Source organism: Microcebus murinus, chromosome 13 (genome assembly GCF_040939455.1).
Source record: "Microcebus murinus isolate Inina chromosome 13, M.murinus_Inina_mat1.0, whole genome shotgun sequence".
Classification (NCBI taxonomy): Eukaryota; Metazoa; Chordata; class Mammalia; order Primates; family Cheirogaleidae; genus Microcebus; species Microcebus murinus.
The window spans coordinates 80,306,900-80,323,874 of NC_134116.1; the positions used below are offsets into that span (position 1 = coordinate 80,306,900).

General features: G+C 42.6%; 1 protein-coding gene across 1 annotated transcript in view; it reads right to left on the bottom strand.

Moving 5' to 3' along the window:
• The window catches only part of SAP18 (Sin3A associated protein 18), an 8,998-nt gene extending 5,882 nt beyond the window's left edge, over positions 1-3,116 (bottom strand). Inside the window, exons 1-2 of the mRNA XM_012778680.3 lie at positions 2,908-3,116; positions 2,600-2,709 (exon numbers count right to left, since the gene is read on the bottom strand). Coding sequence (XP_012634134.2) covers positions 2,600-2,709; positions 2,908-3,036 — 239 coding nt within the window. The 5' untranslated portion in view covers positions 3,037-3,116. The remainder of the gene's footprint in view (positions 1-2,599; positions 2,710-2,907) is intronic.
• Between the last annotated feature and the right edge of the window lie 13,859 nt (positions 3,117-16,975).

A 16,975-nucleotide genomic window follows, 5' to 3' on the forward strand; every position in this document is an offset into this window, starting at 1 on the left:
CAGAGTTCCAGCCTTCCTGAGAGCCTGCCCTATGGATTTGGGACCTAGGTGCCTGGATTTGGGACCTAGGTGCCTAGCCAGCTTCCACAATCATCTAGTCGATTCTTTGCAATAAATCTTTTACTATGTCTCTCCTACTGGTTGTTATCTGATCGATCTCTTCCAACAACCTGTTTAATGACCACTCAAGCACAGGATATATACCACTCCTGTGGTATCTGGCTTACTCCTCAAACTCCACACAGCACCTTGGACTTTGGCAAACTCAACCTGCCTCTATAGGGCTCTTCTGGAATTCTACTTCTTTTTATTTGACTTGTCTTAGGGATGCCTACATTAGCCACTCGGCTTCCTCCAAAGTGAAAATTTCCAAAATTTGTTAACTAATCTTTCATTACTGCTTCTGGGAGTGGGGACAGGGATCTGTGCTACCCTAATACCAACCATCCAGTCTTTCAGAATCTTTGTCTTCTTTGGCCACCATTTTGAGATATAACTTAAGGTTGTTCCCTCTTTGTTCAGTGGCAATTTATGAACAGGGCAGTTTACTAGAGGACTGTAATTTTTTTTTTCTTGACTGGGAGGAGAAGGTCTGTGGAACAACCTTACCCAACCATCTAAACCCTAAAGTATTACTTAGTATATATTCATCTGCTTTCTCCAGTGGAATGACCTTACAACACAAAGGGGCAGAACATACTTTACTTTTTACCTTCAGGATCTAAATACAGCACCTGGCAGACAGAAACTCTTATTTTTTGGAAGAAATATACACTTTAATCTTTGAAAACACATCTTCATCAAGCCATTACTGAACAGTTCTTCCCTATAAGTTAAATCAACCTTCTCAAAACTTTTAACCTTGAGTGATGCTGAAGTAAAAGAAGCATAGCACTACATAAATTTAACAAGCACCTCCAAAAAAGACTAATAAGGTCCCAATCTTCAAAGCATTGGGTTCTAGTAGTCCAAGCTTACGGTTTACAATTACACACCTTTTGGGGAATGTAAAATCATGCAGCTGCTATGAAGAACCATTTGTTGGTTCCTCAAAAAATTTAAAAAAATCATATGACCCAGTGATCCACTACCAGGTATATACCCCAAAGAACTAAAAGCAGGGGCACAAACACATACTTGTATGCCAATGTTCATAGCAACTTTATTCACAATAATAAAAAGGTAGAAACCCAAGTGTCCTTCAACAGATGAGCAGATATGTGATGTATACATACAGTAGAATATTATTTGGCCTTGCAAAGGAAGGAAAGTATGATAGACACTACAACATGAACCCTGAAAACACTCTGCTAAGTGCAATAAGGTAGTAATGAGATGAAAAATACTGTAATGAATCCACTTATGTGTAATATCTACAACAGGCAAATTCATACAGAAAGTAGATTAGCAGCTACCAGAGAATGGGGGAGGGAGAAATGGGAAGCTATTGATTAATAGGTAAAAGATATCCTTAAAAGGATACAGTGCTGGCTGGGTGGCTCATGCCCGTAAACCCAGCACTTTGGGAGACCAAGGCTGGAGGATCACTTCCCTTGAGGCCAGAAGTTCCAAACCAGCCTAAGCAAGAGCGAGACCCTGTCTCTACAAAAAATAGAAAAATTAGCTAGGTGTGGTGTCATGAGCCTGCAGTCCCAGCTACTTGGGAGGCTGAGGCAGGAGGATCACTCTAGCCCAGGAGTTTGAGGTGAGCTATGATGATGCCACTGCACTCTACCCTGGGCAACAGAATGAAATCCTGTCTCAAGAAAAAGGAAAAAAAAAGTGGGGAGGGAGTACAAGGTTTCTGTTGGGAGGAAGGGGATGAAAAAGTTTTAGAAATACACTGGCTGCACAACACTGTGAATGTTACTAATGCCATCAAACCGGACACTTAAAAATGGTTAAAATGACAAATTTTATGTTATATATTAATATATTTTATCGCAATAAAAAATATTTTTAAACTACACACCTTTAACTGCTACTAAAAAGCCATTATAGTATCAATCCAAGGAGTTACACACAGCGTTAAAGACAAGTTAACAGCATGCACCTGTCCTAGTCAGACTTGGAAGAAGAGTGGGTACACATAACAAGAAATAAACATTGAGGAACCAATCTCCACTAAACACACACCAAAAGCTTTTCCATTAAGCCCTAGAGCAGAAATCACTTGGGTTTTGGCGGTGATTTATTTTTCCTGCTATGGCACCTAAGACTTAATATTAAATAGAAATGCTCTTTCAAAATACTAAATACCACGCAACAGCACACTCCCCCTTACCATGTTATCCTAGTACCATTTATTGGGCTACTGCATCTTAAGTATCTACACTGCATTTCCATAGCAGGAAGTCATAATGGCAATCTTGGGTTTGTCAGTTCTCAAAAACCCAAAAATTTCAACATTAACTACAAGATGGACAGATCCCATTTTACCTAACAGCAAAAACCTCTAACTTTCCGAGAACTGCACCACAGGCCCCAAGTGGAAGAGTGAAATTGAAATCAAGGAGAATAACTCCTCACTAGCAAAGGCAATGAATTTGACCCTGGAGCTTCCCGAGCGGGGTCCCCGACGCCGCCCCCGCCCTCTCACCAAGTGTAGATCTGCAGCTCGCTGGATGGTACGTTCCCGCGGGAGAACTCGTCCATTCGGTGGTGGCGGCCGTTATTGGTGGTGAAGACCCGGAGCAGCAACGGGCAGGTCTGGTGGAGACAGGAAAACAGCAGAAGGTGAAGGCGGCGGCTGCGAGCCAGGCGCTCTCTTCCTTTTCCGAGGCGTTGCGGCCTCGGAGCCGCTCGGGGACCCAAAATACCGTCTCCTCCCGCGCACAGGCCGCGCCCCTCCGTCCTCCTGGGCCCACCCCAACATCTTCCTGGACCCCATGGTACCGGGGCCCTCACCTTCTCGCGGTCGATCGGCTTCTCCGGTTCCTTCTTAATTTCCTCCTGGGTGACGCGCGATTCTACCGCCATCTTCCTCCTATGGCCCGCGAGGCGCTCTCCCTGACCTCCGACCCCTGCAGCGAGCATGAGCACGAAGTCTCTCGCGAGGAGAAGCTAGAGGCGCTATAGAAAGCCAGGGGCAGGGCGGGGCGTTTCCCAGCGCAGGCGCGCTTCGTAGTGTGGCGCCTGAGTCCGGGCCGGGGGCGCGTGCGCGTTGCGTCCTCGGGGGAAAAGGCGGGAGCTGGCGTCCACGGGGCGGAGCCTCTGAGGGGAGGAAGAGCCTGTGGCGCGTCGTCGCCCGGCCGTGGGCTGGCGAGGTGTTTTTAGACTTTCAGTGTTCACAGGCGAAATAGCTTAAAGTGGGGTTTCCTCACGTAATGTTGAAAACCTTCTTGAACACAAAACACTTAAGAACATTAGTGGTAAGCAAAAAACATTCCTTTATTAGCAAAATGTCAGTCTTTTCGTTCTGACGAAGGAATAGCAGACCCGCGTGTTCGCACCCCGAGGAGGGTCGGAGGCGGCGGCGAGAGGGCGGACGCGCCCCGCCAGCCGAAGGCGAGGACACCGGCCGTGGTGGCGGGAATGCGCCGGTCTGTTGCCACGCGACACAGTTCGGGTGGGTTCAAGAGGTAAATGTGAACTGCTAACCGTGAACTTTTAGAAAATAACGTACTTGAACATCTTCACGGCCTGTGGGTGGGAATATAAGATGAAAAAAACACTACTCTGAAACGATTGAAACATTTGATTAGATTAAACCTGAAAAAAAAAGACAATCTAGCCTTCAAAATACATCCGAGAGAGAGAAAAATACAAGCCACAGAGTGGGAGAAGAGAGTTGTGACCCATATGATTGACAAAAGCTAGGATCCAGAATATATAGGAACTGAAAAAGACAGGCAACACAATCGAAAAATGGGTAAATTAACTGAGCAGGCGTTTTATTTATTTTTGTTGTGCTTTTTTCCCCCTTCTTTTCACAGGTGTTTAAATGAAGAAATCCAGGTGGCCAATAAACATAAGGTGGTCAAGCTCATTACTAATCAGAGATGCATTAAAACCACAGTAATTGGTTTTAATTGATTGGTTTTCAACTACACCCACTAGATTGGCAAAAATTAGAAATTCTGACAGTAGCAACTGTTGGTAGACTAATGGGAATTCTCATATTACTGCTGATGAGAGTGTAAACTGGCACACCCACTTTGGAAAGCAGTTTGGGATTGTTAGTACAGCTGAAGATATGTATACTTTGGATCTAACAGTTCCACTCCCTGGCGTATATACCCTAGAGAAAATCTTGCTCAAGAGTATCCAGAGACATTACAAGAATGTTCTTGGCAATGTCTATCGTTCATAAGAACATAAAACTGGAAACAGCCCAAGTGCCCATCTACAATACAATAGTTCAATGAATTGTGGTATACTATACAGCAACAACAGTGAAATACTGTAAAAGCAACAAAAATTTATGAACTACAGCCACATGAAACAACATGAATCTCACATGGTATAAGAAGCCAAAGACAAAAGAGTATATACTGTGTGAATCCATTTTGATAACATTCAAAAGCAGACAACTTATATATATTACCCCTGAGGATAGAAGGGGATTGTGATGAGAGAGGGGGAAGTGGAGTGCTCCTGGAGCACAAGGCAACATTTTTTTTTTTTAACGTAAGTAGTCTTTATGTTGTTGCTTGAATTAAATTACCCTTTTTTTTTTTTTTGAGACAGAGTCTCACTCTGTTGCCCAGGCTAGAGTGCCGTGCGTCAGCCTAGCTCACAGCAACATCAAACTCCTGGGCTCAAGCAATCCTGCCTCAGCCGCCCGAGTCCCATGCCTGGAACTACAGGCATGTGCCACCATGCCTGACTAATTTTTTCTATATATGTTTAGTTGGCCAATTAATTTCTTTCTATTTTTAGTAGAGACGGGATCTTGCTCTTGCTCAGGCTGGTTTCGAACTCCTGACCTCGAGCAATCCTCCCACCTCGGCCTCCCAGAGTGCCAGGATTACAGGCATGAGCCATCGCGCCCGGCCTGAATTAAATTACTCTTTAAAGAGAACATTTATGTTCTATACCAATGCTGTATGTTGCTATTTTAAAAAATAGACAAACAGGCCGGGCACGGTGGCTCACGCCTGTAATCCTAGCGCTTTGGGAGGCCGAGGCGGGTGGATTGCTCAAGGTCAGGAGTTCGAAACCAGCCTGAGCAAGAGCGAGACCCCGTCTCTACTATAAATAGAAAGAAATTAATTGCCCAACTAAAAATATATACAAAAAAAATTAGCCAGGCATGGTGGCGCATGCCTGTAGTCCCAGCTACTTGGGAGGCTGAGGCAGGAGGATCGCTTGAGCCCAGGAGTTTGAGGTTGCTGTGAGCGAGGCTGACACCATGGCACTCACTCTGCCTGGGCAACAAAGCGAGACTCTGTCTCAAAAAAAAAAAAAATAGACAAACAGTCCAATAGAAAAGGATAAAAGGCATGGACAAACATTTTATAGAAGATTAAACGCAAATAAGTGTAAACATATGAAAAGATGCCCAATTTCTTGAATAGTTATAAAAATGCAAATTTAAACACAGATGACTTTTCACCCTGCCACATTGGCCAAAATGTAAAAGTCTGACAACCAGGTGCTGGCAAGGATATGGATATATATATTTTTTTTGAGACAGAGTCTTGTTCTATTTTCCCAGCGTTGCCGGGTTGCCGTTAGCTATGGCGTCAGCCTAACTCACAGCAACCTCCAACTCCTGAGTTCAAGCGATCTTCCTGCCTCAGTCTCCTGAGCAGCTGGGATACAGGGGTGCACCACCACGCTCAGCTAATTTTTTCTATTTTTGGTAGAGACGGGGTCTCACTCTTGCTCAGGCTGGTCTCAGCCTCCTCACCTGAAACAATTCTCAAACCTCAGCCTCCCAGAGTGCTAGAAAAGGGAATTCTTACAGACTGCTCTCATTCACTTTGGGAAACGAAGAAACCTGTGAAGATTGTCTGTGTGCACACCTTAAGACTCAGCTGTTCTATTCCTTGTATATACTCCAGAAAAACTGTGGAACATAAGCACAAAGTGACATTTTGAATAATGTTCTAACATCTTTATTTGTAGTAGACTCAATCCAATGGTCTACCAAGAGAATAGTCATAAAACGGAATACCATAAAGATTTAACAGTAAATGAATCAATATACTTCCTTAAAAGGTAGAAGAAATAAGCCACAGAAGAATTCATACAATAGGATTCAATGTATGCAATGCTCAAAAAATAGGAAAACTCCCCAAAAACATTGTTTAAGGAAACAAATATGAATGGTAAAACTTAAGAGAAGCAAAAGGGATGATTAACACTAAATTCAAGATAGTGTTAGTCCCTGAGGGTAAGCTCAGGTGATGCAATTTACAAAGGGCATCCTGGGCTTCTGAGATAGCTACGGTACTGTTTCTCACCAGGAGGGGTGTGGTTTTTTATTTAAATTGCAGCTATACATTTTAGATACTTTTTGTATGTGTGATTTAGGTTATTATTTGTTTGTTTGAGGATTTTTTTTCCCTTTTTGAGACCAGGGAATCGCTCTGTTGGCCAGCTACAGTGCAATGGCATCATCATGGCTCACTGCAGCCTCCAGGGCTCAAGCGATCTCCTTCCTCAGCCTTGGAGGGGTTGGGACTGCAGGCATCCACCACCACGCCCAGCTAATTGTATTTTTTGTAGAGATGGGTCTTTCTATGTTGCTCAGGTTGTTCTCGAACTCTGGACCTTAAGCAAATCTCCTACCTTGGCTTCCAAAAGTGCTAGGATTACAGGTGTGAGCCACCGTGCCCAGCTAGATTATTATTTAAAATTTTTAAAATTTTTTTTTTTAGTTTCTACAGACAGCATTGTTAAAAATATTTATTTTTAAGATTGTGCTTAGGATGGCTCCTGGTATGCAGGCAATGTTCCATTTTTTTTTTTAAAAAATGGTATTTAAATTTTCTCCCTGTTCTGTGATTCTAGTATTAAATCTTTTTCAAAACCTCCATAGTATAAAAATGCAGACACATGAGGGCACTCTAATCAATCAGCTAAAGGGAAAACATTGAAACTATGACAATGAAGACCCTTCCAACCTTTTATAGATGATGCTGGGGAGGTTTAGCCAGCTTTCTTCAAAATGAAATTTCGGAACAACTTGGGGTAGTAGAACTGCAGCTATATTTTAGATTAATTAGTGTAGTCTTTTAGCAACCCTCATTCCATCGTGTAGGACCAGGTCTGAACTGGTCCAGAAATTATAATATTTAAATATATGCATACTTTTTCTTTAGAATTTGTAGACTAATATTGCACTTCTAGGTATATACCCAAAAGAATTGAAAGCAGGGACTCAAACAGATACTTCTATACCAGTGTTCATAGCAGCATTATTCACAATAGCCAAAAGATAGAAACAATCCAAATGTTCATAAACAGATGAAAAGATATACATACAATGGAATAATAGTCTTAAAAAGGAAACATTCTGGCCGGGCGCTGTGGCTCACGCCTGTAATCCTAGCTCTTGGGAGGCCGAGGCGGGCGGATTGCTCAAGGTCAGGAGTTCAAAACCAGCCTGAGCAAGAGCGAGACCCCGTCTCTACTATAAATAGAAAGAAATTAATTGGCCAACTGATATATATATAAAAAATTAGCCGGGCATGGTGGCGCATGCCTGTAGTCCCAGCTACTCGGGAGGCTGAGGCAGAAGGATCACTCAAGCCCAGGAGTTTGAGGTTGCTGTGAGCTAGGCTGACGCCATGGCACTCACTCTAGCCTGGGCAATAAAGTGAGACTCTGTCTCAAAAAAAAAAAAAAAAAAAAAGGAAACATTCTGATACGTGTTATAACATAGATGATGAACCTTAAAAACACTGTGGTAAGTGAAATAAGCTAGACACAACAGAACAAATATTGTATGATTTCACTTATATGAGCCACATAGAATAGGCAAATTCATAGAGAAAGAAAATAGGGGTTGGTTCTACATTTTGTTGGGATGAGTGCTGCCAGAGTCTCACCCCACGGGTGAAGCATTCAGTCTCCGTAGACCTCTGAGGGAATGAGAGTTGAGGCCTACTAAAGGCTGGGGTGGATAGGGCTGGAAGAGTGGAAGGAGGAAACACCTTAGGTCCCAAAGGGAGGGGGCCTAGCCGGAAGGGGCGGTGGGGGTGGGGGGCAGGAAACAGGAAATATCTCCCTTTATTAGAGGCTAAAGATTTGGGGAGGCACTAGCAGTCAGAGAGCTGCGAAGGAAGAGGGATTGAGGAAGGAAATAGGGAGAGGGTGGAGAAATGAAAGAGCTCAGGCAAGGGATCTTCATAACTTGTGTTTTGTGGGGCTAATGAAGCTGTCTTCTCAGGCCTTTCCACTCAAGATAGAGATGGCAAGACTCTCCCCGTTTCAGGTTTAAAATGTTTCTAGGAAGATGTGAAAATGTTCATGCACATTTGGCCCAGTTTTCTAGCCTGGATGATTTTTGCAATGTGCTATCAAGAGTTCATCTTAACTGTACTAGCCAGAGTAAAGCCAGAATGGTATTTAGTCCTGGCATGTGGTGAGGTCTAAGAGGGTGAGAGCTAGCAGCTCATTTTGATGTCAAGTACAGGTGTTCTCCTCCCCAGTCTTCCCCTAAAACACTCCCTCCCAGCTTATCAATTTAAATAGCAAACCATCCCTTAAGGAAACCAATTAAATATTTACTGCTGTACCAGGTGTTGGGTATTCAAAGATGAATAAATGTGGTGCCTATGTTTTGTATCTTTGTCCTAGCTCCTAGTGGAGTGTCATGAAAACTGCAGGTAACCAGTAAACGTAAATCTGCTTCCTTCATACAATGGTTAAATGCTTTGAGAATATAGATGGGGAAATTATTGGATCTCTTGAGCCCAGGAGTTGGAGGCTACAGTGAGCTATGGTGAGGTGACTGCACTCTAGCCAGGGCAACAGAGTGAGATTCTATTACACGCATACACACACACACAAAGTTTAGAGAAATTCTTAAAGTCACAAAATATGTCATTTGGTGAAAAGATGGTATTAACATTATTCCCTTAAAGTTTTATTGTTATTTATATTTTCATCATTGTGTATATCTGATCATTTTCATATCTCAACTTTTTTGTCATTTTCATCATGTTAGTATTGAATGTCTCAAATCTTAGATCTGAATAATTTTACTAATAATAAGTTTAATAAAAACAGTCTGCAAATTGGTGAGGGCCACTTGTGTGAAATTTTATATTAGGTTACTGTGTCTTAAATTGACATAGTGGTTGCATTTAAATAAAGAACTCTGAACTCCCCAGGAAAAAATATATAATTTTTTTAAAAAAGTATATCTGATATAATTTTACAGTTTTATTTTGTTCTTTTTTAAAACACCCTAAATTAACTAAGTTTTATTTAGCTGCTGACCTAGTGCCTGGTAATAAGTTAGATGTCTAGCAAATATCTCAATGTTTTTAGCCTAAGATAGTTCACTAAATGGTTCCTAAGTAGTCTCCTCTAGCCTGAGAGATTCAGTGCAATAAATGTTTAATTTACTAAGGGAGAACCCTAGGCCTTTGCACTTTAGAGTTCATTAAAGGCAGATATAGTATTATACATTAAAATCATGTGGTCAAACACACTAAATTTCTGAGTGATTTCTTTTTCCCAGTTTTCCAGTTTCCCAACAAACCAAGAATTCCAAAATTATAAAATTAAAAATTGTTGAAAGAATTTGAAATTGGAATTCATGTACATGGATTGTCATTTTTCTATAAAAATACATCTGCTTGAGAGTTGCAGATATTTTTAGATATTCTATAGACTAATAAAGTTATTTTATAACAGGAAAATTCTGCTGATTTAGTACTATTTCCCCCCTCATTTTCAACATTGAATTACTTAGTTTTTTTTGTTTTGTTTTGTTTTGTTTTTTTGAGACAGAGTCTCACTTTGTTGCCCAGGCTAAGAGTGAGTGCCATGGCGTCAGCCTAGCTCACAGCAACCTCAAACTCCTGGGCTCAAGCAATCCTGCTGCCTCAGCCTCCTGAGTAGCTGGGACTACAGGTATGCACCACCATGCCTGGCTAGTTTTTTTTCTATATATATTAGTTGGGCAATTAATTTCTTTCTATTTATAGTAGAGACAGGGTCTCGCTCTTGCTCAGGCTGGTTTCCAACTCCTGATCTTGAGCAATCCACCCACCTTGGTCTCCCAGAGTGCTAGGATTACAGGAATGAGCCACCGAGCCCGGCCTGAATCACTTAGTTTTCATTATATTATATTATGTACCTTTAGTAACTCTGTAGGGTGAATATGTTTAATAATTCAGTGTCTATTTTCAAAAAGCTAGAAGAGAGGATTTTGAGTGTCCACAACACAAAGAAATGATAAATGTTCAAGGTGATGCATATGCTAATTATCCTAGTTTGATCATTACACATGTGTATATGTATTGAAATATCAGTCTGTATCCCGTAAATACATACAATTATTATATGTCAAACTAAAACAGAAAAAATTCCTTCTAACAAATGAGAAATTATAAGTTGTAAAAGAATGATGCCATATAATTCTTTAGCCAGTGGACAAAATAATTTCTTAAGAAAGATCAAGTTTTTTATAAAGATTATAAAAAATACTGAAATAAAAACTGCTCCTTTTATACCTTTACCAGCAATTTCAGTTTAATGAGGGTTAAGAAATCATAAAAATAGGCCAGGCGCAGTAGCTCATGCCTGTCATCTGAGCACTCTGGGAGGTCGAGGCAGGAGGATTGCTCAAGGTCAGGAGTTCAAGAGCAGCCTGAGCAAGAGTAAGACCCCATCCCTACTAAAAATAGAAAGAAATTAGCTGGACAACTAAATATATAGAAAACATTAGCCGGGCATAGTGGCGAATGCCTGTAGTCCCAGCTACTCGGGAGGCTGAGGCAAAAGCATTGCTTAAGCCCAGGAGTTTGAGGTTGCTGTGAGCTAGGCTGATGCCAGGACACTCTAGCCCAGGTAACAGAGCAAAATTCTGTCTCAAAAAAAAAAAAAAATATCACAAAAATAATTCAGATTATTCACCTATATTCATTTGCTGAATCAAATTTCTTTACTAAATTTCATGTGAAGTACAATTTATATTGTGAATTTCATTAAATAATTGTGAAAGTAACTCTAGTACTTAGCGTAATTCCATTTTTGGTCTTCAGATAAGAGTTGTACAATAGGAAAAATAAGTATGTTTACAGTGATGCATATGTAGTTTTACATTTTATAAATATCTCAAATTTATTTTCTCTCCCTCATAATCAAAATGCCAGTATCTGCATTTTATTAAACAACTTAATTTAAAATGAGGTCAATACTAATACCACCATTAAAAATCTGAGATTATCAGACACATATTCTCTTGCTTTAATATGAAACCTTCATTTATCTGCTTTTGCAATTGAGCATTCAGTGTGAGATCTTGCCTACACTGCAAATACCAGGAGCAGAAAGGCAGAGCTGAGAGTTTTGATGGTCTCTACAAAGTATTTCTTTCATGAAAAATCAAACCCAAACAAAAACAAGAGTAGGCCAACCAGTGATTCATAGCAAAGTCCCAAATTACCGTAAAGGAGCAGGCAGACACAGGGAGTAGCCTAGATGCCTCTTTCTGTGTCTCTCTGTATCCAACATGCAAGCCACCTGGTCCTGCCACTCATTTCCAAACCCATTCACTTCTTTCCATATGCATGTCATCATTTTTATCTAGAGAATGGGCAGGTCCCAAAATGTATGCTTGCTACAGTGGGCATTGTTTGTATGGACAATGTGATTAGTGGATTTGGAGCTTAGTTATTTCGCTAAGTTTTCACTTTGAAGGAAAAAGCAAGATCTTTTACTTAAAAAAAAAATGTCTAGAAGATTATGGTTTGTGGTGTGACACAAAGAATATCAGATTTCTTTCCATAAGGATATTAAATTAAAAAGGATGAAATAGAAACTAATTTGAGCCTGGTCCTTCCCCCCTTTAGTTGCTGGCTGTAGGCAAGCTTCATGTCCTCCCTCAAGAATGGAAATGATAACAAAAGATACACCTCTACCTCACAGGGCTGTTGTGCAGGTCAAATAAAAGTAGTGACACTGTAAACCGATTCACTTTTCTAAACATGTTTTCTGAGCACCTACTACATGGTATGCCTAGCACTATTGTAGGTACTGTGCTTATAGCGGGTGAAGAAAAGGTCATGGATTGGACAGGGACATTCGAATAGGGGAGACAAAGAAACAACAAAGACATAACATACATATACCTGTATATACATGTGTGTGTAGTGTTTATGTGCAGTGTCAAATCATGGGACTTGCCATGGGAAAGAAATCGGGGACCGTGCTGCTGACTGAGAAGAGGGCGGCCAGGGAGATCTGGGCGGTGGAGCTGCAGGCAGAAGGCGAGCTCTGGGCAGGGCAGAGATGGCCCGCGGTGAGTGCAGGGAGAACAGAAGGAAGGAGGGGTGGAGTAGCTAGGACAAGGGAGAGAAAGGAATCAGGTGAGGCCGGACAGGTAGGCAGGGGCCAGGTCGCCTGTCAGAGACCATGTCAGGAGTCTGAATTTTATTTTAATTAGAATAGGTGCTATGGTGGTTAGGATTCTTACTGCAAACAAGGGAAGACTCTACCCAGTTTAGGAAGAAGAACTGGTGGGAAAGAAGTTGAAAAGTTCACAGAACCGCCAAGAAGCCTGGTGAATCAGGCTTGGAAAATGAGCAACCAGCCGGTGAGGCTGGGCATTCGGCAGAACAGGCAGAGTCGTCTCCCGGAAGCAAGGCCAAGGGGCATGGCTGCTGCCACCAATGTGGACTCCAGCACGTCGCCTCCAGCCTACCTGCAGCCCATGCTGGGGCTCAAGGCAGTGCCTCCAACTCTCCCGACAGCCTTCCTTGGGTAAAGGAAGAAGAGTCTGTGACACTGGGCTGCCAAACTTTAGGTGTCTGTGCCTGTAAGTGTCCCTGAGGCGTTTTAAGCAGAACTGAACTACAACTGGACTGGGCCGAGCCTTCTCCACTGACCACTTGAGTCTTTTTCCACTTGCAGACAATGAACTGAAGAAGAAAGAAAATAGCAACGGGTGCCTCGCTCATACCCATAGCACAGATAACACACTGACGTTCTTGACATTTTCTTGTTCTAAGACTAAACGTTATGACAAAGCTGTATTTAAAAATATTGGATATTGTAGAATTAAGACATATCTCATTCAAAACAGAAGCAATTGCTTACCTATTGCAGAGGTACCCTGTTCTGTTAAAGGAAGTACGAGGACTTGGCGGTGAGGAAGCACGTTTGTCGCAGCTGGGCGTCTTCCTCCCTGGGGTGTGACTCATTCACATTCTTGGCAACCAGGTTCAAGTTCAGAAGAATATTTATTTTAATTAATTTCTTTCACAACTCTAAACCCTGAGAAAGGAAAAGAGAGAAAGCAAACGAGTAGGCATGTGTTGAATGTGGAAGTCATTTGAAAACGTCCAGCAATGGGGAAGACGGTAACGCCAGCGCACACACCACTCTGCCCAGGGACAGCCACAGCCAGCCAGCATCCCAGGCGACAGTTATAGGCCAGGAGAAAAGAACTTTAACTGGCATCGATTCAGGACAGTTACATTGCAGGAGACCAGAAATAGTTACCAAATAACATCTGGGAGTGGTACAAGTAGTGGAGTAGTAATATGAAAACAATTGAGTTGTACATATTATTTAAATAACGGTGACTAGCATTTTAACTTGGAAACCAGAGGTTTTCAATCCTGGCTGCGTTAGAATCACCTGAGAAATTAAAACAACAACAATAACAGCAACACCCACGGAAACAAACACCTGCAGGGAAGGCCCTGGGGCAGCAGCTTCAAGAGCTCCCCAGGTGACAGGAAGCCAGGCCTAGGGTCACCCGGGAGCCTCTAGCCTTGTGCTTACTGACAGTCGAGCTCTGAAACTCAGAAGCCAGGCAATTCTGTGTAAGGCTTGTTATTCACACAGTTTTGAGTTCAAAGAATTTTTAAGACTCAGTACCAGATCCAAGTTTTGCTTGATCTGTTCTGGTGCATAGCGTTACTTACAGGCCTCTAATTTTTTGTGCATGTTTTTTTCACGAATTTAACACATTGACTTACACACTAGAAAAAAAATTTTTTTCCTTGAGGCCACAGTGTTTTATTATGAAAATAGAATAAAAACTTCAAAACCAAAATGATCTTTTTTAATTTAATGAAAAATTTATTACTTGTTTCTGTGCATTGAGTTACATGCAACTTGAAAAATAGTTCACTTGGCCCTCAAGGTGAAGAGACGTGTGAGTTATATATGCTTCATGAGGCCCCGGGCTCAAAACTATCAAGAGTTAAATACAACTCACGTGGCAGTTAATGTGTTAAATTTTAATTGCCTGTCCTTAAAATAAATTAAGCCTTGAGAATTTGTAAAAGATATATTTCTCTTCATATCCATCATCTTTAGGCTTCTAACAACATCTGGTTCGTAACTCCGCTTAATTTTTTTCTCTGCTAAGGTGTAAAGGTATATAACTGAATTTGTAATTTATACTGAGGGTGTGAATTGGGCGTGATTGAGCAGCAGCTGGGACCCTACAGTGGACTATTTGTCATTCTTCAGGACAAAGGGAAGGACAGCAGCCAGCACTTCCTGCTTTGCACTCACACATGTGCTGGGGCTTATGGAGGAAGCTGGGGGGGGGGTCCCAGATGCCTCCAGTGGGTGGACCGTGCCCAGCCTGCTCCTGACTACACAAGCTGCCACTCTGGGCAGAGCCAAAGTGGCAGCCATGTGTCCGGGTGGGCAGACACGCGCTCAGTGAGTTCTGTGGGCTCTGCAACAATTACAAACTTCCGACACCGTAGCTTAACAGCTAGAAGAAAAGGAAAGCTTCCCAGAGGGAATAGGGACTACAACTAGCTTTGGTAGTAAATGTACTTAAGGGTCCCAAAAGGTCACCTCCGGAGAGTGTGTTTTGGTAGGTCAGGGGCAGGGCGCAGGCCGCCCGCGGACAGGCGCAGAGAAACACTGGCCTGTGGGCGAGGCAGGGGCTTTCCACAGGAAGAGGGAGTAGAATTCAGAGAGCCGAATTCCTGATTATAAAGAAGGTTTTTTATAGGGTGTGCTAGACATTTGAGGCTTTCTCTCCTTTATAAAAAAAATCTTCACCATTTATCTCCATTACCTTCCTCGGAAGCCTGGGAACCCTATTTCACAGACCCTCTTGCCTCTTGGGTTCTAGGATTTTCATTCTACTAGGGACAGGTTCTTGCACGTTATTTGAATGGCAAAGGAAGGCAGAAGCCACCAGCAGTGGTCGATGTGAGGACTCAGCATACCGAGGCTTTGCAGCCACCTCCAGGTGTCCCTGTGAGGCTCTCCCTCCTGCTGCTGCGTGTTTGATGATCGTGTTTGATGATCGTGGGGCTTTCTGATTAGGGAACAAGTGGCAGCAATTTCCTGAGTCCCTCTCCCACAGCTGCCTTGATGAACCTGGAACCTAATACCTGCTTCCCTTCGTTTTTGCTCCTGTCGACCTTCCAGCATTTTTTTAAGTATCTGATTCTGTAAATTAAATGTGTTTCTACTTAAAATATGTAGAATTTTTTTCCAATTCAACACTGACTGATAAAGTATTTGGTGGCAGAAATGGCCTCAGGAAACAATCCTCAAAGGTGGGTGTCTCTGTGGGCTGCTATAACAGAATACCTTAGACTGTGTAATTCAGAGACAGCAGAATTTATTGCTCACAGTTCTGGAGACTGGGAAGTCCAACAGCAAAAGGCCAGATAATTCAGTGTCTGGTGAGGGTGTATTCCCCATAGATGGCGCCTTTATATGTCTTTTGTGGCAAAAGGGCAAACAAGCTCCCATGGGACTCTTTTATAAGAGCACTAATCCCATTCATGAGGGCTTCACCTTCCTGACCTTGTCACCTCCCAAAGACCCTACCTCGGCCGTGCGCAGTGGCTCATGCCTGTAATCCTAGCACTCTGGGCAGCCGAGGTGGGCAGATTGCTCTAGGTCAGGAGTTTGAAACCAGCCTGAGCAAGAGCGAGACCCTGTCTCTACTATAAATAGAAAGAAAGGAATTGGCCAACTAATATATATATATAGATAGAAAAAATTAGCAGGGCATGGTAGCGCATGCCTGTAGTCCCAGCTATTTGGGAGGCTGAGGCAGGAGGATCGCTTGAGCCCAGGAGTTTGAGGTTGCTGTGAGCGAGGCTGACCCCACGGCATTCACTCTAGCCTGGGCAACAAAGTGAGAGTCTGTCTCAAAAAACAAAACAAAACAAAAACCAAAGACCCTACCTCTTAATATCAACATATTGGGAATTCGATTTCAACATATGAATTTGTGGGGGGCACTAACCTTCAGACCATGTCAGTGGGGTTCTGGGGGGTTGAAGGCAGTGACAAGCTCATCTTTGTGGGAGTGGGATCGGAGGTGCAGCGCGTGCAGTGCCCACACAATGACTCCAGTTTCTGTGTGCCAGGAATAAAGGCAGCACTTTGTGAATACAGGTGGCCACTGGAAGAGACACAGTGATGGGTGCCCACAAGGATTGGAGAGTGAGTTTGCCTACTCAGGCTGCACGGAAAGCTTATATAAAGAAAACTTTTCCGCATTAGTGTAGTGGTAAGTAAAAAAAAAAAAAGAAGAAGAAGAAAAGAAAACTTCATGCTCAAGACTCATAGTTTTCAACTCAAGGCATAGTCAGAACCAGAGATCTTCAATAACTGCCCTGAAGGCCGGGCGCGGTGGCTCTCGCCTGTAATCCTAGCTCTCTGGGAGGCTGAGGCAGGCGGATTGCTCAAGGTCAGGAGTTGGAAACCAGCCTGAACAAGAGCGAGACCCCGTCTCTACTATAAATAGAAAGAAATTAATTGGCCAACTAATATATAGAGAAAAAATTAGCCGGGCATGGTGGCACATGCCTATAGTCCCAGCTACTCGGGAGGCTGAGGCAGGAGGATTGCT